General features: G+C 47.1%; 1 protein-coding gene across 3 annotated transcripts in view; it reads left to right on the forward strand.

Moving 5' to 3' along the window:
- The window catches only part of shisa4 (shisa family member 4), a 105,880-nt gene extending 78,416 nt beyond the window's left edge, over window positions 1-27,464 (forward strand). For 2 of the 3 annotated variants that reach the window (XM_080210113.1, XM_080210114.1), the window contains exons 4-6: window positions 2,232-2,339; window positions 14,400-14,507; window positions 21,238-27,464. In XM_080210113.1, coding sequence (XP_080066239.1) covers window positions 2,232-2,339; window positions 14,400-14,507; window positions 21,238-21,263 — 242 coding nt within the window. In that variant the 3' untranslated portion in view covers window positions 21,264-27,464. Of the gene's footprint in view, window positions 1-2,231; window positions 2,340-5,672; window positions 6,013-14,399; window positions 14,508-21,237 lie in introns of those variants that run through there. The other variant, XM_080210116.1, reaches the window with a different exon arrangement.
- The last annotated feature ends 378 nt before the right edge of the window (window positions 27,465-27,842 follow it).

Consider the following 27,842-nt stretch of genomic DNA (forward strand, 5'->3'; position numbering starts at 1 on the left):
TATCGGGGAGGTAGGATGCAGATTTGAGGGTTACCAACAGGTCAGCCATGATCTTTTTAAATGGGGAGCAGGCTCGATGGGCTGAATGGACTACTGCTCCATACTCATATGTTCATAGAAGTCCCAACACTGATCCCTAGGGAACTGCACCTCAAAGCTTCCTCCAGTACAAAAAAACATCCATGAACTGCTTTTCCCTGCTTCTTGTCACTAAGCCGATTCCATATCGATGGAAATAATGTAAGAGCTTTTTGGCTCTAAATTTGCTCAGACACCTGTTGTGTGGCACCAAATCAAAAGCACTCCATTCACCATTACTCTCGTCAACCCTCTCAGTAACTTCTTCAAAAACGTAAGCAGTTTAGTTAGACATGATTTTCCGTTAAGAGGTTCAAAATGATTTCCTTTAATTAGCTCATATTTGTCCAGGTGATTATTAATATTGTTTCTACTGGCTTGCTATACTTGCTGTCACCCTTACAGGTCAGTGAGCCATTCAGAGCACACTAGTCACACGACAATCAGATTGTGAGTAGTAAGGCGTTAATGCACATGTGTTTATATTAATTTGTGTGCGTGAAAGTGTGTTTTACTGTGTGTAAGTTAATGTATGCACATTGATGCACAAATGCATTAATGTATCTATGTTAATGTGCGTGCATTTAATTTACATATCTGTTAATATGAGTTTGTTGTTGTGTCTGGACTAGAACCCCAAGGTATATTATGAAGCCAAAGTAGACCCCAATAATTTTTTCATTTTGGCATGAATGTGAGGAAAGGATGCTTCACTTCAGAAGTAATTCCACTGATATATTAGGGATTTTGAATCAAAACAAGCTTTATTCATAACATAGTTTAAGTATAACTCTAACAAAATAAAGCAGCTGAAATTTTAAGTTGAACAATCTTTAAATGAAAAGAAACAATTCTAATAACTAACTTATCACTATTTCAGTTCCAAATAAGCAACATTCTTCCTAGATTTAAAACTCACTTTAAATATAGTTGGCAACCATAAATATACTTGCTATAATTGTAGACAGCCTTGGAGTTTTCAGAGAGATAGGAGGTGATTCTCTCATTCCAACCCATTAATTTTTTGGTGGGTTGGAATGGGAGACATGAGCATGCATGTTTCGTGGGATTCATACATGCGTTCCCGATGCATGCATCTCCCCCACTGCTGGAAAGCAGGCGCAGTCGGGACCACACTGGAATCCAGCTGGAAGACCAGGTAAGCCATTTTTAATCTTATTTTTAATATGATTTAAGTGTGATTATTGGGCCCGGGACTGAATTTTCCAGGCCTGACAGTATCTCCCACCCCACCAGGAGTATTTCACTCTGGCGGGCTTTAGAATAGCTCCCTACTTTCTGAGAACTAGTAGGAGACCCCATTGAAATGAAGTATAGTCAATTGGAGCCCCCAGGACGTCAATGGCGGAGGGGGGTGGTGAGCCATGGGCATGGGCACTCTGCAGTGCCAGTTTGTGACTCTTGGCACTGCCAAAGGGGCAAAGTGCCCATGCCCATGGGGGCACAGGCTGGCCATCAAGCTGGCCAGCTATGTGCAGGCTGACAGATCTGCCACTGCGCATGCACAAAGTTTTGGAATGGTCAGATTCTGGTGTGAATAGGCCCCACCTCTGAGCTTTTAATGATATTCACAATTGTGACCTCTGCATTGCAGAGTGTGGGAGATACGAGTCTGAACTCCCATAAAAAAACAATTGTGATTTATATCTTTCTTCCTGCCAGCTCAGCATTAGAATTTTTTTGGGAGAATCGCCCCATAGGGTTTTTCAGAAGCCTGCACTATTTCTCTAACTTCAACCAGAACAGTCAAATAGCAACTCTTTTCAGAAAAGTCCATTTCTCTCTCTACCTCAGATTCAAGACTGTACATTAACCACAACATCACATGACCCTGTCAATCATTCTACTCTGAAATTCCAGGAGAACTTAAGTAAACAAATGTCAGTTAACTCTATTTAGCATAACCTCTTGTCAGGTTGAAATGATTAATTATTCTGCTTCCCCATCATCTGACCTGTATTCCTCCCAGATATTCTGACTACTTGCAGAGAAAAGTTGAACTTTAGAACATTCGATAAAAACACAATATACATGTATATATTTGCACACTTCCCTCACATTGTTAATGTACATATGTCTTAATGTGTGCATGCATTCATGTACATGTGTTAACAAATGATTATTTTTCCTAGGTGGAAGAGAGGCAATTCGCAGTTTCCCAATGCAGCCAACCAATCCACCCAACATGTCTCCTGGAGCATATGCTCCGTATCCAACAGCTCCTGCCTATGGTGTCGCAGGTAACTTATAATTAATGTAAGCAATGAACTCCTACCCTTTCACGTAGTTAAAACTTACTATTTCCCTGTTCTGATCAAACATCATCAATGAGAAATATTAACCGTGTTCCTCTTCTCACAGATGACTCCAGACCTGCTAAGCATTTCCAACGTTTGCTGTTGGTACTTCAGATTTCCAGCACCTGCAGTATAGTGCTTCTGTATTTGAGTGAAGCAAGTTGAGTCTAACATTATACAAGTAACACCCAGACTGAGAATGAGAAGAGTCACACAGTGGCTATCTTCTTGCAATGGCCCAATATTGTACTTTCATTGGAATGATAACCTTGACAAACAGAGTACAGACATGAATGCAGGCACAGAGAATTCCATTTGCTGAAATGTGTAGCAAACACTGTAAAATGTTTTGTTTAGATTACCGAAGCTCATTTCATTTTACTTCCAATTCAACTTGGTTCAGTCTAATGTAAAAACAAAATATTGCTCCCTGTGCTGGAAATCTGAAATACAAACTGAAAATGTGAGAACATGTCTGATAGCATCTGTAGAAAGAGAGACAGGGTTAATATTTCAGGTTGTGATTTTTCATCAGAACTGGGAAATGAATCAGAGAATCTCTACAAAGAGGTCATTTGACCGATCGAGTCTGCAGCGACAACAATCCCACCCAGGTCCTATCCCTGTAACCCCACATAAGAGGCAACGTAGCATGGCCAATCCACCTCACCTGTATATCTTTGGACTGTGGGAGGAAACCGAACACTTGGAGGAAACCCACGCAGATATGGGGAGAATGTATAAACTTCACACAGACAGTGACCCAAGGCTGGAATTGAACCTGGGACCTTGGCGCTGTGGAGCAGCAATGTCAACCACTGTGCCAGCATGCCAGTGATTGAGCTATAATAAGTTTAAGTATATGAAAGGATGGGAAGACTTATGACAGGCTGGAAGGCAGGACAGATTGGCTGCCAGGAACGGGAAATGTTTAGTGAAAGTGTGAATCCAGATTGAGGAAAAGCTGCCACCAAAAAGCAACTGAAAAGAAACAGGAGAGAAAACTAAAAAAAGCAAGGGAAAAGAAAACAAAACTGGAGTAATGGTGATAGTCTGATATTGTGAACCTCAATCAATGTTGAGCCAGGAATGCTGGCAAGTGCCAAAATAAGAGTGATCTTTCCTCCCCGCTGCGCTGGAAAATAGAGCAGGAGCTGAAAAATCGCATTTGCCCCCAGTGTCAGGCAGTTTGGGATTCTCCCAGATAGTTTTTTCTGGCCCATTGCTCCCAAAGTAGGCGTGACGTCAATTTCCATGTATTTGAATAAGTTAACATATCATTAGTGAGTTTGGCATGGCCCTTTGCCTCGCTCCTGTAATTTTCCCCCTCCCTGGTATGAGTCACAGCTGTTTTATAAAACTCTGGGCCAGGCACAGCTTGGTGAAAGAGAGCGAGGAGGTAAATTCCATTGAGCAGCAGTCCCCGTGGTGCAGGGGGTGGGGGATTTTCAAGTACTGTGGATTTGCTGGGTGAGGTAGGTGGCTTGCATGGGTGTTGGAGTTTTGGAGGGCCCGTGTCACTTCAGGGGTCTATAGGAAAGGGGTCGCTGCTGGTTGCAGGCTCACGATGTTGCATTGACCCTGGCTGCAGAAAGACCCCCCGAGAAGTGCCATGTGAAGTCCACCACCAACCCCATGAATCTCGACCTGCTTCCCTATTGTCTGCCGCATAGACTCTGTCGCCGACTCCAGACCTTACATTCCATGGCTCAATAACAGCAGGTCTGGCAGGTGCTGCCCTAAGCAAGGGAGCTCACCAGGTGTTAACACAGCCCCTCACACTGCATGGACTCCGCTGCCCTCGATGGGATCCCATGTTGTGATAGCTGCAAGGGTGCCCCTGCTCATGTTGCTGAACTGCAACTCACACCTGGAAGGCAATGCAGTGGTAACACCCATATCTATGCCTCAAGGGTCTGCAATGGGCACCCCTGCACATGCTCCCTCTGCCTGCTGTGGCAACAGTAGGCAGCCTGTTCAGGTCATGCATGGCACCAGGGATGGTATTGGGTTGCCACTGTCCACACGTGGGGGCACTGGGCCCTGGAAGCTGTTGCCACTCTCCCCACCAGTCCCCACCACCCCAATGGGTCTGATTGACATCGCACCAGGGTGATGGGTCTGGGTTTGCTATGTTGGCAAGCTACTGGTCCAGGAAGGAGAATGATGACGACTTGCTATGAGGCACAGCATGATGTTACACTGGCATCACAGAAGCCTGACTCCTACCTGTTCTCCAGCAAGAATCACAGATGTGATGGCTTGCCGGTGGGATTGGAGGCAATTGAAGCCCCCCCAGTAGTCAGAGGCAAGGCCAGGCAGTGCCCATGGGGCTGTGCAAGTCTGACATGCTGGCAATGCCAAGGGTGTGAGGTGTAATGGGAGGAGGGCCTGAGGGGTAGCCTGATGGGCCTGAGCCTGAGGGGAGGAAGGGCTGAGGGAAATAGGGGCCTAAAGGGATGGAGCCTGAGTCTGGCAGAAGGGAATGAATGGGGAACTCTGCAGGAATCGTTGAGGGCAGCGATTGGGGGTGGTGAGCAATCGATCCTGCTCCCGATCTTATCTCCGACGTTCGCTGTTTCTCTTTATGAAATCTCCTGGGTTCGCTCATTCTTTTTGTTGTCTCCATCATTCTCATGCTCTTCATGGACTCTTCAGCTATGGGTGGAATTTTATGAGATTGTCCAGCTGGCGTGAAAACGGGAGAGTTGCTGTGTTTTTTGGGTGAGTTTTGTGCCCAATCTTATGCACTCAGTCTTTGAAAATATGGGCTAGACCATTTCTAACCGCTAGAAGCAGTAGGTGGGGTCTAACTCACCAGTTAGTCAGCAGCTCAACCAGAGCACAAACAGTACATGCACAGGAAAAGCACAAAAAAAAAGCTTTCCGGATGGAACCACTCGCCCACCCTCGAGCAATACAGCTTATCCCACCCCCCCCTACCCCCACCCTCTTCTACATGCCTCCGTCATCACCTCCCCAGGCCCTGATGGCTGACTAACATGACCCTCTCCCCTGCCCCCAATCATCACAGAAGCATAATTCTCATCCCCGCACCATCAGCACGCCTGTAAGTACTGGCTTGGCTTCCCCTTCAAGGGGTAATAAGGAAATTGCATTAAACTCATTGGAATGCTCTAATGGGTACCTGACTCGCTTAAGCTGCCAGAATCTGATCTGCCCAAGAGAGAGCTCCGTAAAAACCCCAAGGATGGCCAGACACGCAGGCAGCGCAGGAAGAAATGGCCCCCATGAAGACAGCTGCCCGTTTTTCAGATGCTGAGCTGGCCGGTTTGCAAGGTGGGACGTTATCCCAGAAGAAGGGATGGATACGCAGCCTGGCAGGCATTGGCAGCATGTGTTAGTGCCAGGGCACTGGCCAGAAGAACCGGGAAGCAGTGCCACAAAAAATGGAATGACCTAATCCAGGCAGCAAGGGTAAGTGTTTAATGTCATCTAGCATCTCCCCCCCAAATGACCCCCAGATCCCCTCATCCCCAGCACCCTGTATGCTTTCAGCCCCTGACTCACAAGCAGCTGCCTTCTCCCACCTCCCCAAGAGTATCACAATCCTTGCCCTCTAAGGGTCACCCCTGAACCTTGCAGGACTCGTGCCATCCAATTTGACTTAACTCTTTCTGTCCCCACAGGAGAAGAATACCCATTTGTTTGGGGGCGTTTAAGAGATCTCTGGATAGGTTTATGGACGAAAAGGGATTGGTATAGGCTAGTGGGTCATTGTTTTTGTAACTGGTCGGCGCAACATCGTGGGCCGAAGGGCCTGTTCTGCGCTGTAATGTTCTATGTTCTATGTTCTATATAATTGCTGGGAGGGGGTGGAGTGCCTGAAATCTGTGTTTTCATCCCCTTTGAGGAGGGCATGTGGACCATTAGCGACAGCATGGTTGTGCTGGCGCGTAGAGGTGAGCACCTGTCAATCCTCCACTTGGTGATATGTGAAGTAATCTCTTTCCCTTGCACTTAACCTTGTGTCCTGTGTCGCAGGAAGGGACCCCAATGCACCTAGACCATCTGGCATTACAACCCTCACCACTGCTCCCACACATCCTGCCCCTGACAGCTCAGAAGAATCGTCGGAGGAAATGGATGAAGGGGACCTTCAAGGCCAGCACCAGTTTTACGTCAGCTTCCACCTCGCAACTCACCATCCCAGAGACTCACATCGATGGGTCAAGATAGTGGTGAGGCATCTGGGCCACTCTCTGAAGGATTGAACAGGCCTCCGGCGAGCAGGGCCTACCAAAGGCAAATATTCAGCTGGCCCCAGCCTGCATGCTGAGCTTCTGTGACCAGTTCTTCCTGAGTTGCTGGACATGCAGCAACAGAGCCAGGGGGCTGACAACAACACTGGGCTGACTGCGAGGCTGTTGGGAGGAGTCCCAAAGCTTTCAGGTGAATCAGCTATTGCCTGTCTTGAGTGGTTCCCAGGCCAATACTACAGGGGTGCTGTCTGCGGTGGAAAGCCAGGGGCAGGGAATCCTCATCATGAGTGGCAGGTCCCAAGCAATGGTCGAGTCACAGCGGGTCACAGCTCAGGGACTAAACAGGTTTCTCGAGATTCTGTGGCCCGTGGTTGAGAGGCTCGAAAGCTTATAGGAAATCCAGCGGGACAGCACTGAGGCACAGCGTGCTACGGCAGCAGTCTTTGAGAATGTGGCCCAGTCACAGAAGGCCGTGGCTGAGGGACTGCAGAGTGTGGCCAGTTTCAGAGGGCACTTATACTGCCATTGACAGATGGCCCTTGACTCAGGGCCATTGCAGTGGGCTTGTCCACTAGGGGCAGGATGCAGGTGCTCCTCCAGGACTGGCAGGCCAGGTGATGTTGGAGCTTCTGTAGCTCATTACAGAAGCATCACCATCCCGTGGAGTAACCCAAGGGCCTACAGGAACCCCAAGGCTCGAGGAGGAAGGCTTGAGCCCATGCCGGGGCCTCCCACCCAGTAGACTGCAGCTGTGGCTACACCTTCTGACTCCCCCCTTCCTGACACTGGGGCATTTCAGGGGCTGTCGGATGAAGACAGTGACAGGGTCCTCAAGGTCCAGGCCCTCCAGTGGACGATCGCCAAAGGGCGCAGTACGCAATATGCAGTAGGTAAGCACTATTATTGGCAGTAGTAAATGTTATTTCGTCATTCATCTGTGTCTAACTTGTCTCTAATTAGCCTCTAGCAGGAATGTAATTACCCTGACTACTTACTCTGATGGTTGCCAAAGTGACCATACACTTCGATGTCAGTGCGGGAAGCCTCTCAGTGAACTGCAACTGAGAAAATCAAGGCACTGAAATAATCCACTGGCTCAGGCGGGTGACATGCATTGGCAGCGATTTACAGCATCTGCCATGGCATTCCCAGAAACCACGAGAGATTCCCCCACCCACCCCTCCCTCCTCCTGCCCCTTACTCGCCCTGGAACCCTGCAAGGGTGTTCATTGCTCTGTTATCCACCACCCAGCTGGGGCCAAGGTGCCAGCATGCATGCAGAGCGAAGAGTCAGACTAGTTTGCAGCAAGGCATCATCACAATGGTGCCTAGCGAGTCGTCATCACCTTTCTGTCTGCCACAAAAACTCACTAACACAGCGTACCCAGACCCACCATTCTGGTGTTACAGTGCTGAAGGAGATTGTAGATCTCCCCAGGGGTACAGAGTGTTGTAACCCACGTGTGGCAACACAGGCCCCAAGTGTACAAAGTGCGTGGTGGTCAAGGCCTCCCTTGCTGCCCTTGTATGCCTGATCCTTGCTGCTGCCAGCCCTCCAGTGCTTGGTGGTGTTGCTCATCATCGTCATTCTCCTCCTTTTCCTCCTCCTCCTCTTCCTGCAGGGCAGCCTCCTCCCTAGTGATGCCTGGCTGTTTGGCCTCCGGGTCCTCCTCCTCCTACCACAAAAGGTCTATTCGCTGCTGAGCCAGGTTATGTAGGACACAACACAGCGCCACAATGCAGGATGATATCAGGAGCGATATTGAAGGCCCCCAGCAATACACACTCCCCATAATCCCCCCGCAGCAAAACACAGTCACCATTACCCTCTCCCCCACAGCCCCCCAGCAATACTCACTCCCCATACCCCCTCCACAGCCCTCCAGCAACATGCACTCTCCATACCCCCCCCCAGCAACACGCACTCCCCATACCCCCCGAGCCCTCCAGCAATACACACTCCCCATAATCCCCCCGCAGCAAAACACAGTCACCATTACCCTCTCCCCCACAGCCCCCCAGCAATACTCACTCCCCATACCCCCTCCACAGCCCTCCAGCAACATGCACTCTCCATACCCCCCCCCAGCAACACGCACTCCCCATACCCCCCGAGCTCTCCAGCAACACACACTCTCCATACCCCCCCACAGACCCCCAGAGCACACATGCCCCAAACCCCCCCCAACACACCCAGCGAGACACAATCCCCATACTCCCCACAGACCCCAAATAAAATACACTCGCTTTACCCCGACACACCCAGCAACGCACACTCCCCAACCCCCCACAGACCCCAGCAACACACAATCCCCATACCACCTCCCCCCCACAGACCTCTAGTTGCACACACTTCCCAAACACCCACCTGCACACAGCCAGCGACACACATACCTCATTCCATCCCCAACAGACACAGCAATACTCCCCATACTTCCCCAGACCCCCAGCAACACACACTCCCCATATCTCCACAGACCCCAAGAAACACACGTTCCCTATACCTCCTGACACACCCAGCAACACGTACTCCTCATACACTCCCCACAGACGCTAGCAACACTCTCTCCCCATACACCCCACAGCCCCCCAGCTGCCCATGCTCCCCCCATAGCCCTTCAGCAACGCACACTCTCCATACTCATTCAAACTCCCCCAAAAAATACACACTCCCCATACCCCCAACAGACACATTCCCCATAGCCCCCACAGCCTCCCAGCAATACACATTCTCCATACTCCCCCACAGACCGCAGCAACGCCACCTCCCCATACCCACACAGCCTCCCATCAACACACACTCCCCAAACCCTCCCCACAGACCCTCAGTAACACATAGACCCCATTCCCCACCCATATACCCAGTGACACACACTCCCCACTGCACCCCACCACAGACCCCCATCAACACACACTCCCCATACCCTCCACAAACCACTAACACACACTCTCCATAACCCCCCACAGAACCCCAGCAACACATATACCCCTTCCCCTCATAGACCCACAGCAACGCAAACTCCTGATAACCACCCAGCAACAAACACTCACCGTGCAGCCCCAAAGACCCCCAGCAACATACAGTTCACATACCCGTCACAGACCCCCAGCAACGCACACTCCCCAAACCCCCTCACAGCCCCGGCAATGCACAGTCCCCATATCCCTCCACAGACCCAGCAACACACACATTCCATACCCCCCACAGCCCCTCAGCAACACACACTCTCCATACCTTTCTCCACACCCCACCCCCCCCAACAACATGCACTCCCCATATCTCCTCCAGAGACCCAGCAACACACACTCTCCATATGCTTCCCCACACCCCTATCAGTAACACGCATTCCTTATACTCCCCCAGTAGCACATACTCCCCATACCCCCCAAGTACCCCAGCAACACACATTCCCCAAACCCCCACTGACCCCCAGCAACACTCTCTTGCCATATTCCCATACACACTCAGCAGTACACACTCCCCATAATCCCCCCAACAATGCACACACTCCCAAGACTCATAGCAACACACACTCCCCATTCACTCCCACAGACCCCCAGCAACACACACTTCCCATGTCCCCCAAGATTCCCAGCAACACATACTTCCCATTTCCCCCTAAAGACCCCCAGCAACACACACTCCCCATACGCGCCCACATCCCCCCAGCAACACACACTCCCCAAAGCCCCCACATCCCCCCAGCAACATACACTCCCCAAAGCCCCCATAGACTCCCATAACACACTCTTCCCATGCCCCCTCCACAAACACCCAGTGACACACACTGACCCCCAGGGAGAAACATTCCCCATAACCCTTCAAGCCCCCAGCAACACGCACTCCCCATACCTTCCAAACTGCCCCCCCAGCGACACACACTCATCATACTCCGCACACACACCCAGCAACACACACACGCCATATCTCCCCACACATACCCAGCAATACGCACTCTCCATAGCCCCCCACAGAGCCCCAGAAACACATACTCCCCATACCCCCCCACAGGCCCACCAGCAACACACACTACCCATTTATCCCCCCACACACACCCAGCAATATGCATTCCCCTCACCCTGCACAGACCCCCAGTAAAACATACTCCCCATACCCCCCCCCCCCCCCCCCACAGACCCCCCAGTAACAAACATAGCCTATATCCCCCCCACAGACCACCAGTGACCCATATTCCCTAGACCCCCCACAGATGCCCAGTAACACACATTCCCCATACTCCCCCACAGCCCCCTAGTAACATACACTCCCCATTCCCCCCACCCCCCTCACACAGACCCCCAGTTCTTAGAATGCTGTCAAGATAGTTTCCTTGAACAGTATGTTACAGAACCTATGAGGGACTGAGCTATCTTGGATCTGGTCCTGTGTAATGAGACAGGTAAAATTAATGATCTCCTTATGAGGGATCCTCTTGGAATGAGTGATCACAATATGGTTGAATTTCTAATACAGATGGAGGGTGAGAAAGTAGGGTCCCAAACCAGTGTCCTCTGCTTGAACAAGGGGGAGTACGATAGGATGAGGATGGAGTTGGCTAATGTAGACTGGGAACCCAGACTAGTTGGTGGGACATTGGGGAGCAGTGGAGGATTTTTAAGGAGATTTTTCTCAGTACTCAGCAAAAATATATTCCAGTAAAAAAGAAGGAATGTAAGAAAAGGGACAACCAGCCATGGAATAACTAAGGACATAAAGGAGAATATCAAATTAAAAACCAATTCATACAGAGTGGCCACAACTAGTGGGGAATTAGAAGATTGGGAAAGCTTTAAAAAACAATAAAGTACTACTAAGAAAGCGATAAAGAAAGGAAAGATAGATTATAAAAGTAAACTAGCACAAAATATAAAAACTGAGAGTAAAAGTTTTTACAAATATATAAAACAGAAAAGAGTTGGCTAAAGTAAATGTTGGCCCGTAGAAGATGAGAAGGGAGATTTAATAATGGGAAACAATGAAATAGCTAAGGCCTTAAGCAAGTTTTTTGTGTCGGTCTTCACGGTGGAGGACACAAATAGCATACCGATAATTGATGGTCATGGGACTGTAGGGGGTGAGGACCTTAAAACGATCACTATTACTAAAGAGGTAGTGCTGGGTAGGCTAATGGGACCAGAGGTAGACAAGTCCCCGGATCCAGATGGAATGCATCCCAGGGTACTAAAAGAAACGGCAGAAGTAATAGCAGATGCATTAGTTGTAATTTATCAAAATTCGCTGGACTCTGGGGAGGCGCCAGTTGATCGGAAAACAGCTAATGTAATGCTACTGTTTAAAAAGGGAGGTAGACAAAAGGCGGGTAACTACAGGCTGGTTAGCTTAATATCCATAGTTGGGAAAATGCTGGAATCTATCATTAAAGAAGAAATAGCAGGACACCTGGAAAAGAATGGTTCAGTCAAGCAGACGCAATTGAATTCATGAAGGGAAAGTCATGTTTGACGAAGTTATTGGATTTTTATGAGGATATAACGAGTGCGGTTGACAGAGGGGAACCAGTGGATGTAGTGTATTTAGATTTCCAGAAGGCATTCGATAAGGTGCCTCACAAAAGGCTGCTGCATATGATAAAGATACACGGAATTGGGGGTAAAGTGTTAGCACGGATTGAGGATTGGCTATCTAACAGAAAGCAAAGAGTTAGAATAAATGGGTGCTTTTCCGGTTGGCAGTCGGTGACTAGTGGCGTGCCGCAGGGATCGGTGCTAGGGCCATATACGTAGATGATCTGGTGGAGGGGACCGAGTGTAGGGTAACAAAGTTTGCAGATGACACAAAGGTGAGTGGGAAAGCAAATTGTGTGGATGACACAAAGTCTGCAGAGAGATTTGGATAGGCTATTGAATGGGCAAGGATCAGGCAGATGGAGTATAACGTTGGCAAGTGTGAGGTTATCCACTTTGGAAGGAATAATAGTAAAATGGACTATTATTTAAATGGTGAAAAATTACAACATGCTACTGTGCAGAGGGACCTGGGAATCCTTGTGCATGAATCACAAAAACTCAGTTTGCAGGTGCAGCAGGTGATCAAGAAGCAAATGGAATGTTGGCCTTTATCATGAGAGGGATGGAGTATAAAAGCAGGGAGGCCTTGTTGCAATTGTACAAGGTACTGGTGAGGCTGCACCTAGAGTACTGTGTACAATTTTGGTCCCCTTATTTAAGAAAGGATATATTAGCTTTGGAGGAGGTGCAGAGAAGATTCACCAGGTTGATTCCGGAGATGAAGAGGTTAGCTTATGAGGAGAGATTGAGTAGACTGGGCCTGTATTCATTGGAGTTTAGAAGGCTGAGGGGAGATCTTATAGAGACATATAAGATAATGAAGGGGCTAGACAGGGTAGAAGCAGTGAGATTATTTCCACTTAGAGTGGAAACAAGAACTAGAGGGCACAGCCTCAAAATACCAGGGAGTCAATTTAGAACAGAGTTAAGGAGGAACTTCTTCTCCCAAGAGGGTAGTGAATCTTTGGAAGTCTCTGCCCATTGAAGCAGTGGAGGCTACCTCGTTAAATGTATTTAAGTCGCAGATAGATAGATTTTTGACCAATAAGGGAATTAAGGGTTATGGGGAGCAGGCGGGTAAGTGGAACTGAACCACTGTCAGATCAGCCATTATCTTATTGAATGGCACGGCAGGCTCGAGGGGCTAGATGGCCTACTCTTGCTCGTATTTCTTATATTCTTATGTTCTTAACACACACTCCCCATAAACGCCCACAAACCCCTAGCAACACACACTCCCCACATTCCCCCACAGATCCCAGAATGGCAATACAACTTCCCATGTCCCCCCACTCGCAAACACATCCAGAACCCATGCTTTTGTGGCCACAGATAGTGCTGTTTGACAAGTTGTATGGCTCCTGCACTGCCGCCTCAGATAGCTTCCAGCCCATCACCCACCAGCAACAACTTTTTGCTCCCTGCACTATGACTCTGACCCAAGGTCAGCACTCTAAGCCAGGTCTGTGCTTAGAGTCCGAAGTTGGTCCCTGCGAACAACATGGGGCAGTTTGAACACAGAGACTTACCTCCTTGCTGTCCTCACTGCTCAAGAGCGTGAATCTGAATTTTATACGAGGTGTTTCCTTAGTGAACCGGCTGCAACAAGCGAAGTGGCTCAGGCAGGTGAGCTGGGACAATTAAGAGTGAAGCTCACTAAGGACATTGTGATGAATGAAAATAAAATGCAAATTGATGTTTCGCCCGTTTTTGGGTGGGTTTTCGATCACACCAATTTTTTTTATTGGTAAAATGGGAATGGGTACGAAAACGGGCGCCATTCCTGCTAGTTGCATCACGCCCAATTTTGTAACATTTTCCCGCCACAAAATGGACACAATGAGGTTGTAAAATTCTGCCCAATCTCTCCACAAGATTGCAGTGCTGCTCCCTCAGAAATGGGATTTCTGTTCTATTAAAATGATGCTCTGTCTATCCCTCAAATGGGCACAAGTCATCCCATCGCACCACTATGGAAACAGCCACATTTGTATTCCTGGTGTCCTGGCTAATATCTATACCTGAATCAATAGCAGAACAGCAGATGATGTGGTCCTTATCACATTGCTATTTGAGGGAGCTGTCTGTTGCAAATTGGTTGCTGTTTTTGCTCAATTATAAATGTGACTACACTTCAACAATTCTCCTTTGGCTCTAAAGCACTTTGGGACGTTTTGATGCTGTGAATGGTGCTCTAGAAATATATGTTTTTTTATATGATATTTTTATTCATAAATATTTGTTTTCTTAGGTGCACAAGGAATGTTTCCCAATTACCCAACCCAGGCAGGCTATCCAGCCTACATGCCTCCTGCATCACATACCCCATACCCATCAGCACCAGCCTACAATGCTGCTCGTAAGTTCTCATTATTAATACAGTAAGTTCTCTCAGAGCTGTAAACTACACTAAATACATGTAGGGTCAATGACTTATAATGCCTGGTCAGGACCCTTTTGTTTGAGGAGAGTTGACAAGGGGGAGCCAGTTGATATGGTATATTTAGACTTTCAGAAAGCGTTTGACAAAATCCTGCATAAGGTTTGCCATGGGAGGTGGGGAATGGGAGAGGATGTGGTGGCAGGGGGGCGTTGTCACTTCTAGGGGGGATGCTGGAGACTGGACAGGGGGTGGAGGGTGTTGGGGCTGACACAGGAATGGCCATGGGGGGGCCACGATATTGGGCTGTCGGGGGGAGTATAGGGGCAGCACTGCTGGGATCTCAGGCTGGCCAGCAAATGAGAGGCTGACAGAGCTGGGCCATGCGCAGAATTCTGGAATGGTCAGACTCTGGCGTGAATAGGCCCTGCCCTTGATCTTTTAATGATATTCACAATTGTGACCATGTCTGAACTCTCACTGAAAAAACAGTTGTGATTTATACCAGTTTTCCGCTAATTCAACGGGAATTTTCTGGTAGAATTGGGCCCAAAGAGCAGGAATTAATGGGCCCTTTTCAAATTGGCAGGCAGTAACTTATGGGGTGCCAGAGGGATTGGTTCTGGGACCCCAGTGTGCACAATTTATATTAATGGTTTGTAAATGTTAAAGTTTATTTATTAGTCACAAGTAGGCTTACATTCACACTGAAATGAAGTTAATGTGAAAGTCCCCTAGTCACCACACTTTGGCGCCTGTTCACAGACACTGAGGGAGAATTTATCGTGACCAATTCCCCTAACCTGCACATCTTTGGACTGTGGGGGGAAACCACAAAATCCGGAGGCAACCCATGCAAACATGGGGAGAATATGCAAACTCCACACAGACAGTGACCCAAGCCAGGAATCAAACCTGGGTCCCGAGCGCATAAAATTTGGATGAAGGAACAAAATGTAACATCTCAAAGTTTGCAGATGATACCAAGTTGGGTGGAAGAGTGAACTATGACGAGGATGCAGAGAGTGGGCAAATCAATAACAGATGCAGTATAATTTGGAAGCAAAAACAAGAAGGCAGGTTACTACCTGAATGGGAGAGGAGAGTGTGCAGTGGGACCTGGGCGTCCTTGTGCACTAGTCACTGAAGGTAAGCTTGCAGATGCAGCAGGCGGTAAGGAAGGCAAATGGTATGTTGACCTTCATTGCGAGAGGTTTTGAGTATAGGAGCAGAGATGTGTTGTTGCAACTATACAGGGCCTTGGTGAGGCCACACCGAGAATACTGAGAGGCAGTTCTCCCAAAAATGCTGACTTGGTGAGAAAACTCATCTAGATCACATCTGTTTTTTCAATGCAACTTCAGACTCGAATCCCCACGCTCTGTGCAATGCAGAGGTCCCAGTTGTGAATATCATTAAAAACCCAGGGGAGGGGGAGGGGTCCTATTTGCACCAAAATCTGACAGCTCTGGAACTCTGCCCATGAACAGTGGCCCCAATCTGTCAGTCTCCCCTTTTGTTGGCCCGGGAACTCCATAGTGCTACCCCTCCCAACACCACCACGGCCTGATCGCGGCCCCCACGACAATTCCTGGTCCAGCCTTGACCCCCCCGCCCCCCTGCTGACCTCTCCCCAGCAGACCAACTACCCCTTGGAGGCAGAATCTCCCCCATCCCAGCAGAGCACCCTCCCCAGCCCGCCCCAATCGCTGGCCTCCCTCCAGCCCAGACCGATTGCTCGCAGGCCCCACCCCCTTGGCACTGTCCAATGCCTGCTGGACAGTGCAAGGTGCTCCCTAGGCATGGGCACTTTGTCCCTTGGGTGGTTCTGAGGGTACAAGATGATACTGCCATGGTGCCCATACCCAGGGAGCACACCCCCACTGCCCAACTCCTTGATTGCCATCCCCCTTCACTCCAGCAGGTTCTCCCGCTAGTTCCCCGAATGTAGGGAGGTATTCTGAACCCTGCCAGCGTGAAATATTCCTGGTGGGGTGGGTATGCTATCGGGCCCGATGAGTTCCGTGCCAGGCCTGATAATGACGTTTAAAATGGACTAAAAATACTTTTAAATCAGATTAAAATCACGTATCTCCTTCCCCGCTGGCTTCCTGTTGGGAACGCATATGCGAGTCCCATGAAATGGCCGACACATGCATCTCCCGGTCCGCCAGAAAATTTGCAGGTTGTGATAGGAGATTGTTACTATTGTATGCTGTTTTGATCTCCTTTTCTGACGAAGGATATTCTTTCTCTTGAGGGAGTACAGTGAAGATTTACCAGGCTGATTCCAGGGATGTCGAGACTGATGTATGGGGAGAGATTGACTAGGTTAGGATTGTTTTCGCTGGAGTTCAGATTAATGAGGGGGGATCTCATAGAGACTTATTAAGTTCTAACATGCTTAGACAGATTTGATGGAGGGAGGATATTCCTGCTGGTGGCGGAGTCCAGAACCGGAGACACAGTCTGATGATTTGGTGTACATGATTTAGGATGCAGATGAGGAGACATTTTTTTCATCCAAAGAGTGGTGAGCCTGTGGAATTCATTACCACATGAAGTAGTTGATGCCAAAAGGCGGCTAGATATAGCACTTGGGGCGAATAGGATCAGAGGTTATGGGGAAAAAGCAGAATTAGACTATTGAGTTGGATGATCAGCCATGATCAGAGGGCCAAATGGCCTCCTCCTGTTCCTATCTTCTATGTTACCATGTTTGTTACAGCCAGGGGCAAGAAGGGTTTAGGGTATAGGACTTGGGGTTGGGATACTTCATAGTCAACTCCTAATGAATGTGGAAAGTCGGTGTGTTCTGTATTGTGGAGTCAGAGATAGTGTGGATGTGTTGGATCAATGGTCCTGACGTGCCAGGAAAACAGTGTTGAGCTGTCTTGGAGTCATTCAAGTCTAGACATTATCAACATGGGTGTGTCAGGGTGTTATTTTCATTCAGGGGTGATGTGGAGATGCCGGCATTGGACTGGGGTGGGCACAGCAAGAAGTCTCACAAAACCAAGTTAAAGTCCTTATTTGGAACCATGAGCTTTCAGCGCACTGCTCTTTCCTCAGGTGAATGGATCACTCAGGCATCTGCATCCTGTGGCTCTATTCAGTTCATATAAACATCTATTTACTTTAGATTCAAATTATACATCATGCTAGAGGATTTGCAATTTGCTCAGCATTTGGTTTAGAAATTTGTCCCATAGCTTCCACAATTTTGTATTTTTAGCACATGTTTAAAGAAGTTTTCAAGGTTGTTAAGGCCCAGTCCTGATGCTTTCTTGTTATGAGCCAGATCAGAAACTCCAAAGTGTTTTATGGAGTCAGCCTAGACTATAAGTTTTGCATTTTGAATTTTGGCATGGGTAAGTGGAAGATGTTTCTCTCCAGATATGATTCAAGTGACCCAATAAGGAGCTTTTATCACAGTTATTTTAAGAACGCTGTTAACATATAATAAAACAATTATCAATAACTTGTACCAATTACAAACAAGAAAAAAACCCATGATATTGTATAAACCTTAACAGCTAAATGTATTCCTGCCCCTGCTCTATCCATATGACATGGATAGAGCAGGGGCAGGAATGGATGCTGCAGGTCCCGGGGTTTAAATGTTTTAGTCGAAGTAGAGAAGGAGGTAGAAGGGGGGGAGGGGTAGCATTATTGGTCAGGGATTGTATTACAGTGTCAGAGAGGAGGTTTGATGAGGACTTGTCTGTTGAGGTAGTATGGGCGGAGATTAGAAATAGGAGAGGAGAGGTCACCCTGTTGGGAGTCTTTTATAGACCTCCTAAAAGTTCTAGAGAGGTTGAGGAAAGGATTGCGGAGACGATCCGGGTTAGGAGTGAAAGTAATAGGGTAATTGTTATGGGGGATTTTAACTTTACTAATATTGATTGGAATTGTTATAGCTCTAGCTCGTTAGAGGGGTCAGTTTTTGTGCAAAGTGTGCAGGAAGGTTTTTTGACTCAGTATGTAGATAGGCCAACTAGAGGTGAGGCTATATTGGATTTGGTGCTGGGAAATGAGCCAGATCAGGTGTTGGATTTGGAAGTTGGTGTGCATTTTGGTGATAGTGACCACAATTCGGTTACGTTCACCTTAGTGATGGAAAGGGATAGGCATGAACCTCGGGCCAGTGGTTTTAGCTGGGGGAAGGGTAATTATGAGGCTATTAGGAGAGAATTAGGAAACATAGGTTGGACTAGGAGATTACAGGGATTGGGAACGTCCGAAATGTGGAGTTTTTTCAAGGAGCAGCTACTGCGAGTCTGTGATAGGTATGTCCCTGTCAGGCAAGGTGGAATTGGTAAGGCTAGGGAACCGTGGTGCACCAAAAAAGTTGATTCGTTGGTTAAAAAGAAAAAGGAGGCTTATGTTCGGATGAGACGTGAGCACTCGGATAGTGCACGAGAGAGCTTTAGATTGGCTAGGAGGGAGTTGAAGAGCAAGCTAAGAAGGGCTAAAAGAGGACATGAGAAGACTTTGGCTGATAGGGTTAAGGAGAATCCTAAGGCGTTCTATAGGTATGTCAAGAACAGAAGGTTGGTTAGGGCAAGGTTAGGGCCAGTTATAGACGGCAGAGGGAAGTTATGTGTGGAACCGGAGGAGATTGGTGAAGCATTGAACCAATATTTCTCTTCGGTGTTCACGCAGGGGGACATGGATATAGCTGAGGAGGACACTGGGTTGCAGGGGAGTAGAATTGACAGTGTTACAGTTGATAAGGAGGATGTGCTGGATATTCTGGAGGGTCTGAAAATAGATAAGTCCCCTGGTCCGGATGGGATTTACCCCAGGATTCTCTGGGAGGCAAGAGAAGTGATTGCAGAGCCTCTGGCTCTGATCTTCAGGTCGTCGTTGGCCTCTGGTATAGTACCAGATGATTGGAGGTTAGCGAATGTTGTCCCATTGTTTAAGAAGGGGAACAGAGACTTCCCTGGGAATTATAGACCGGTGAGTCTCACTTCTGTTGTGGGCAAGGTTTTGGAAAAAATTATTAGGGATAGGATTTATAGTTATTTGGAGAGTAATGAGTTGATTGGAGATAGTCAGCATGGTTTTGTGGCGGGTAGGTCGTGCCTTACTAACCTTATTGAGTTTCTTGAGAAAGTGACCAAAGAGGTGGATGGGGGTAAGGCAGTGGACGTGGTGTATATGGATTTTAGTAAGGCGTTTGATAAGGTTCACCATGGTAGGCTTCTGCACAAAATGCAGATGTATGGGATTGGGGGTGATCTAGGGAACTGGATTAGGAATTGGCTAGCGGATAGGAGACAGAGGGTAGTGGTTGACGGTAAATATTCATCATGGAGTTCGGTTACAAGTGGTGTGCCTCAGGGATCTGTGTTGGGGCCACTGCTGTTTGTGATTTTTATTAATGATCTGGATGAGGGTATAGTTGGGTGGATCAGTAAATTTGCTGATGACACCAAAGTCGGAGGTGTGGTAGATAGTGAGGAAGGGTGTCATAGTTTGCAGGAAGACTTAGACAGGTTGCAGAGCTGGGCCGAGAGGTGGCGGATGGAGTTTAATGCAGAGAAATGTGAGGTAATTCACTTTGGTAGGAATAACAGATGTGTTGAGTATAGGGCTAACGGGAAGACTTTGAATAGTGTGGAGGAGCAGAGGGATCTAGGTGTATGTGTACATAGATCCCTGAAAGTTGGGAATCAAGTAGATAAGGTTGTTAAGAAGGCATACAGTGTCTTGGCGTTTATTGGTAGGGGGATTGAATTTAGGAGTTGTAGCGTCATGTTGCAACTGTACACAACTCTGGTGCGGCCGCACTTGGAGTATTGTGTGCAGTTCTGGTCCCCACATTACAGGAAGGATGTGGAGGCTTTGGAGAGGGTGCAGAGGAGGTTTACCAGGATGTTGCCTGGTATGGAGGGGAGATCCTATGAGGAGAGGCTGAGGGATTTGGGGTTGTTTTCGCTGGAAAGAAGGCGGCTAAGAGGGGATCTTATTGAAACATATAAGATGATTAGAGGTTTAGATAGGGTGGATAGTGATAGCCTTTTTCCTCTGATGGAAAAATCTAGCACGAGGGGGCATGGCTTTAAACTAAGGGGGAGTAGTTATAGGACAGATGTCAGGGGTAGGTTCTTTACCCAGAGGGTGGTGAGGGATTGGAATGCCCTGCCTGCTGCAGTTGTAAATGCGCCTAGTTTGGGGGCGTTTAAGAGGTCTGTGGACAGGCTTATGGACGAAAAGGGATTGGTTTAGGTTAGTGGGTCATTGTTGTTTTTTTTAACTGGTCGGCGCAACATCGTGGGCCGAAGGGCCTGTTCTGCGCTGTAATGTTCTATGTTCTATGTACTGTTCCAACAAAACATCCCTACAAACACACACCCTATTCTAAGCTTAGTACAGAAAGCAAGTATGTTCATGTGATGCTCAACAGACAGGGACACTACTTGCCTCTAGCTTCTAGCTAGCCAGCTGACAGCAAAATTTTCGCTCCAGAGAGAGACAAAAAATACTGCATCTGGCCAGCAGTCCAAACAACTTCTTGCCAACTGAAACTAAACTCTTGGCTTTCTCCTGTAAGGAAAAAACTGACCAAGGCACCTGCCAAACAAGCAATTAAAATACTTTTCTTAAAGGCAGAGCAGCATCATACTCTGGATAGTGTATTGTTGTCAACAATGAGAAGATGAAGTCTAACCTAATATGTCTGACATGTTTGCTTTTGTAGCTGCCTCTTCATATCCTTCATCGTAGCTGATAAGAAGAGCTGGCCCGTCCCTATTGCCATGGTCAGGTTAACTGGGATACCCACAGTGTTGTCTGACACTGGAATACATCAGTCTGGTGATTGTCTTCAATTCCTTGCCTCTGTTAGTTTAATTTTGAACTTGCAATCGTACTCAGTATTCTTTTGCCTGGATCCGCTCAAAGGTTCACTGCACTTTATCTATTGATGTTATTTCACCCTATGCCATTGTGCAGAATTGTTTACCTATAATGTGCCAAGATATTGGAAGTGTTCTGAATGGAGTGTGCAGTTTCTATCGTACAATGTTAATTTCAGGTTTAATAAAATCAAGTACTATTTATTTTGACAAAGCTTTGAGAATGTTGAAGGCAGGCTGGACTTGATGCAAACAATGTGAGAAGGTTCATTCAAAGTATAATGTGTTGGTTGAATGATTGAAGGGTGAGACTGAGGGAGTGTTTGAGTGTGTGTGGATATGACTGTGAGAGTGTGGACATGAGTGTGTGACTGTGTGCGTGTGTGGTTATAAGTGTGTGTGTGGATATGAGTGTGTGAGAGTATGTGTCTGTGGATATGTGTGTGAGAGTGTGTATGTGTGTGGATAGAAGTGTGTGAGACCATGTGGATGTGTGTGTGGATATGGGTGTGTGGATATGTGTGTGTGAGAGAGTGTGTGGATATGAGTGTGTGAGTGTGTGTGTGGATGTGTGTGTGTGTGTGTGGGGATATGTGTGTGTGTGTGGGGATATGCGTGTGTGTGTGTGGGGATATGCGTGTGTGTGTGTGGAGATAGGAGTGTGTGTGTGTGTGGAGATAGGAGTGTGTGTGTGGATATGAGTGTGTGAGTATGGGTTTGTGCGCGTGTGTGTGTGTGGATATGGGTGAGAGAGTGTGTGTGGATATAAGTGTGTGAGTGGATATGAACGTGTGCCTGTGTGTGTGTGTGGATATGAGTGAGAGTGTGTGTACCTGTGTGTGGATATGAGGATGTGTGTGGCTGTGAGTGTGTGTGCGTGTGGAAATGAGTGTGTGAGGGTAGACTGTATGAGTGTGCACATGTGTGTGGACGTGAGTGTGTGTGTGTGGATATAAGTGTGCGTGTGTGTGTGTGTGTGTGTGAAACTGTGTGTGGATAGAAGTGTGTGAGAGCATGTGGATATGTATCTGTGCCTGTGTGTGTGTGTATGTGTGTGTGAGAATGTGTGTGTACATAGAACATAGAACATTACAGCACAGTATAGGCCCTTCGGCCCTCAATGTTGTGCCGAGCTGTGTCCAATCCCAAGATCAAGCTATCCTCTTCCTATAATTCTGGAGTGCTCCATGTGCCTATCCAATAAACGTTTGAAAGTTCCTAAAGTGTCTGACTCCAGTGTCACAGCAGGCAGTCTATTCCACACCCCAACCACTCTCTGGGTGAAGAATCTACCTCGGACATCTCTCCTATATCTCCCTCCATGAACCTTATAGTTATGCCCCCTAGTAACAGCTATATCCACCCGAGGAAATAGTCTCTGCACGTCCACACTCTATCAATCCCTTTCATCATCTTATAAACCTCTATTTAGTCACCTCTCATCCTCCTCAGCTCCAAAAGAGAAAAGCCCCAGCTCCCTCAACCTTTCCTCATAAAACCTACCCTCCGAACCAGGCAGCATCCTGGTAAATCTCCTTTGCACTCTGTCCAATGCTTCCACATCCTTCTTATAAAGAGGTGACCAGAACTGAACACAATATTCCAAATGTGGTCTCACCAACGTTCAGTATAGTTGCAGCGTAACCCTACGGCTCTTAAACTCAAACCCCCTGTCAATAAACACTAACATACTATAAGCCTTCTTCACTGCTCTATCCACTTGAATGGCAACATTCAGAGATCTGTGGATATGAACCCCAAGATCTCTCTGTTCCTTCACATTTCTTAGAACCCTGCCGTTGACCCTGTAATCTGCATTCAAGTTTGTCCTACCAAAATGAATCACCTCACACTTATCAGGGTTAAACTCCATCTGCCACTTTTCGGCCCAGCTTTGCATCCTATCAATGTCTCTTTGCAGCCTGCAAGAGCCTTCCACTTCATCCACTACTCTACCAATCTTGGTGTCATCAGCAAATTTACTAACCCACCCTTCAGCCCCTTGTTCCAAGTCACTGGTAAAAATCACAAAAGGCAGAGGACCCAGCACTGACCTCTGTGGTACACTGCTAGTAACTGGCCTCCAGTCTGAAAATTTTCCCTCCACCACCACCTTCTATGATACAGCCAGTTACTTATCCAATTGGCCAAATTTCCTTCTATCCCACACCTCATCTACTTCATGAACCTACCATGGGGAACCTTATCAAACGCCTTACTAAAATTAAAGTATATGACATCTACTGCTCTACCTTCGTCCACACACTTAGTTACCTCCTCAAAGAATTCAGTCAAATTTGTGTGGAAGGCTTACCCCTCACGAAACCGTGCTGACTATCCCGGATTAAACTGAATCTTTCCAAATGGTAAAAAATCCTATCTCTCAGGATCCTTTCATTAACTTACCGATCACTGAAGTAAGACTAAGTGGCCTATAATTACCAGAGTCATTCCTATTTCCTTTCTTGAAAAGAGGAACAACGCTTGCCACTCTCCAGTCCTCTGGCACTCCTGTGGACAGTGAGGACCCAAAGATCAAAGCTAAAGGCTCCGCAATCTCATCTCTTGCCTCCCAAAGTATCCTAGGATGTATCCCATCTGGCCCAGGGGACTTATCCACCCTCAGGTTTTTCAAATTTGCTAATACATCTTCCCTCAGAACACCTACCTCCTCCATCCTATCAGCCTATATCACACACTCCTCCTCAAAAACATGGCCCCTCTCCTTAGTGAACACTGAAGAGAAGTATTCATTCAATGCCTCTCCGATCTCTTCTGACTCCATGCACAAGTTCCCACTACTATCCTTGACTGGCCCTAATCTCACCCTGGTCATTCTTTTATTTCTCACATGTGTGAGAGTGTGTGTGTGTGTGTGTATGTTTGGATATGAGTATGTGAGAGTGTGGGTGTGTATATGTGAGCATAGAAGTATGTGAGAGTATGTGGATATGTGTGTGTGTTTGTGTGTGTGGATATGAGTGTGTGAGTGTGTGGATGGAACCATAGAAAATTACAGCTCAGAAACAGGCCTTTTGGCCCTTCTTGTCTGTGTCGAACCATTTTTTGCCTAGTCCCACTGACCTGCACTTGGACCATATCCCTCCACACCCCTTCATCCATGAACCCGTCCAAGTTTTTCTTAAATGTTAAAAGTAACCCTGCATTTACTACTTTATCCGGCAGCTCATTCCACACTCCCACTACTCTCTGCGTGAAGAATCCCCCCCCAGTATTCCCTTTAAACTTTTCTCCTTTCACCTTTAACCCATGCCCTCTAGTTTTTTCTCCTCTAGCCTCAAGTGGAAAAAAACTTGCTTGCTTTCACTCTATCTATACCCATCAAAATCTTATACACCTCTATCAAATCTCCCCTCATTCTTCTACGCTCCAGGGAATAAAGTCCTAACCTATTCAATCTCTCTCAGTAACTCAGCTTCTCAAGTCCTGGCAACATCCTTGTGAACCTTCTCTGCACTCTTTCAACCTTATTTACATCCTTCCTGTAACTAGGTGACCAAAACTGTACACAATACTCTAAATTCGGCCTCACCAATGCTTCATATAACCTTATCATAACACTCCAACTTTTATACTTGATACCCCGATTTATAAAGGCCAATGTACCAAAAGCACTCTTTACAACCCTATCCACCTGTGACGTATTCTGTACCTGTATTCCCAGATCCCTCTGTTCAACTGCACTCTTCAGAGTTCTACCATTTACCCTGTACATTCTACTTTGGTTTGTCCTTCCAAAGTGCAATACTCACACTTGTCTGCGTTAAATTCCATTTGCCATTTTTCAGCCCATTTTTCTAGTTGGTCCAAATCCCTCTGCAAGCTTTGAAAACCTTCCTCACTGTCCACTACACCTCCAATCTTTGTATCATCGGCAAATTTGCTGATCCAATTTACCACATTATCATCCCTATCATTGAAATAGATGACAAACAACAATGGATCCAACACCAATCCCTGCGGCACACCACTCGTCACAGGCCTCCACTCAGAGAAGCAATCCTCCACAGCTACTCTCTGGCTCCTTCCATTGAGCCAGTGTCTACTTCAATTTACTACCTCCCCATGTATACCTAGTGACTGAATCTTCCTAACTAACCTCCCCTGAGGGACCTTATCAAAGGCCTTGCTGAAATCCACCGCCTTCCCTTCATCCACTTTCCTGGTAACCTCCTCGAAAAACTCTAATAGATTGGTCAAACACGACCTCCATGCACAAAGCCATGTTGACTCTCCCTAATAAGTCCCTGTCTCTCCAAACATTTGTAGATCCTATCCCTTATTATACCTTCCAATAACTTGCCCACCACCAACATGAAACCTACTGGCCTATAATTTCCCGGATTTCTTTTGGAACCATTTTTAAACAACGGAACAACATGAGCCACCCTCCAATCATCTGGCACCTCCCCCGTGATTACTGACATTTTAAATATGCCTGCCAGGGCCCCTGCAAGTTCAACACTTGCCTCCCTCAAAGTCCGTGGGAATACCATGTCCGGTCCTGGGGATTTATCCACTCTGATTTGCCTCAAGACAGCCAGCACCTTCTCCCCTGTGATCTGTAAAGGTTCCATGACTTCCCTACCTGTTTGCCCTATTTCCGTTGACTTTTTTTTCTGTCCATACTGACGCACACACACATATTCGCACACACACTCATGTATGTCCACATGCTCTCATACACTTCTATCCACACACATACACACACACTCACGTGCATATATGTGTGAGAGTGTGTGAATATGTGTGTGTGTCAGTATGGACATGAGTGTGGGAGGATGTGTGTGTGAACATGAGTGTGTGGACATGTGTGTGAAAATGTGTGTGTGGATGTGTGTGAGAGTGTGTGTATATGTGTGTGTGTGTGGATAGAAGTGTATGAGAGCGTATGGATATATATGAGTGTGTGAGAGTGTGTGAATATGTGTGTGTGTCAGTATGGACATGAGTGTGTATGGATAGAAGTGAGAGAGCATGTGGATATGTGTGAGAGTGTGTGTGAATGTGTGCGTGTGTGTCAGTATGAACATGATATGAGTGTGTAAAAGATTGTGTGAGTGGATATGAGTGTGTGTGTGTGTGAGTGGATATGAGTGTGTGTGAGTGGATATGAGTGTGTGTGTGTGTGAGTGGATATGAGTGTGTGTGTGTGTGAGTGGATATGAGTGTGTGTGTGTGAGTGGATATGAGTGTGTGTGTGAGAGTGGATATGAGTGTGTGTGTGTGAGTGGATATGAGTGAGAGAGTGTGTGCCTGTGTATTTGAATATGAGTATGTGTATGGCTATGAGTGTGTGTGTGTATGTGTGCATGTTGACATGAGTGTGTGAGGATATGGCTTTGTGAGAGTGTGTGTGTGTGGACATGAGTGTGTGGATATCAATGTGTGAGAGTGTGTGTGTGGATATGAGTGCGAGGGAATGTGTATGAGTGTGTGTGTGTAGATATGAGTTTGAGAGCATGTGTGTGGAAATAGTATGTGAGTGTGTGTGGATATGTGTGCGAGAGTGTGTGTGTGGATATGTATGTGTGTATATATGAGTGTGTGAGAGTATGTGTGTGTGGATATCAGTGTGTGAGTGTGTGTGTGGATATGAGAATATATGTGTGTTTATGGACATGAGTGTGTGTTTGGATATGAGTGTGTGAGAGTATGTGTATGGACATGAGTGTGTGTTTGGATATGAGTGTGTGAGAGTATGTGTGTGGATATGAGAATATATGTGTGTTTATGGACATGAGTGTGTGTGTGGATATGACTGTCAGTGTGTGTATGTCTGTGTGGATATGTGTATGTGGATACGAATGCATCTGTGTGCATGTGTCTGGATATGAATGTGTGCGTGTTTGTGTGTGTGGATATGAGAGTGTGTGTGTGGATATGAGTGTGTGAGAGAGTGAGAGTGTGGAAATGAGTTAATGAGCATGTGTGTGTGTGGATATGAGTGCGAGGGAGTGTGTGTGTGAATATGAATGTGTGAGTGTGTGTGTTTAGATATGAGTTTGAGCGCATGTGTGTGGATATAGTATGTGAGAGTGTGAGTGTGTGGAAATGAGTATATGAGCGTGTGTGGATATGAGTGCGAGGGAATGAGTGTGTGTGTGGATATGAATGTGTGAGTGTGTGTATGTTTAGATATGAGTTTGAGAGCGTGTGTGTGGATATAAAGAACAAAGAACAAAATCAGCCCGGGAAACAGGCCCTTCGGCCCAATGAGCCCGCGCCGCCATCTCAACACCACCAGTCCCCCTCTCCCCCTACGACCCCTGTCTAATGTTTTATGGCCATCCAGATTGAGGGAAACTGATTTAGGGACAATTTATTCCTGCCAATCAGCCTAACAGCACACCTTTGGGAGAGTGTGTGTGTGGATATGTATGTGTGTGGTCTGTGTGGATATGAGTGTGCGTGGGTGGATATGAGT

This window comes from Carcharhinus amblyrhynchos, chromosome 22, assembly GCF_965287045.1.
Source record: "Carcharhinus amblyrhynchos chromosome 22, sCarAmb.v2.hapA, whole genome shotgun sequence".
Lineage (NCBI taxonomy): Eukaryota > Metazoa > Chordata > Chondrichthyes > Carcharhiniformes > Carcharhinidae > Carcharhinus > Carcharhinus amblyrhynchos.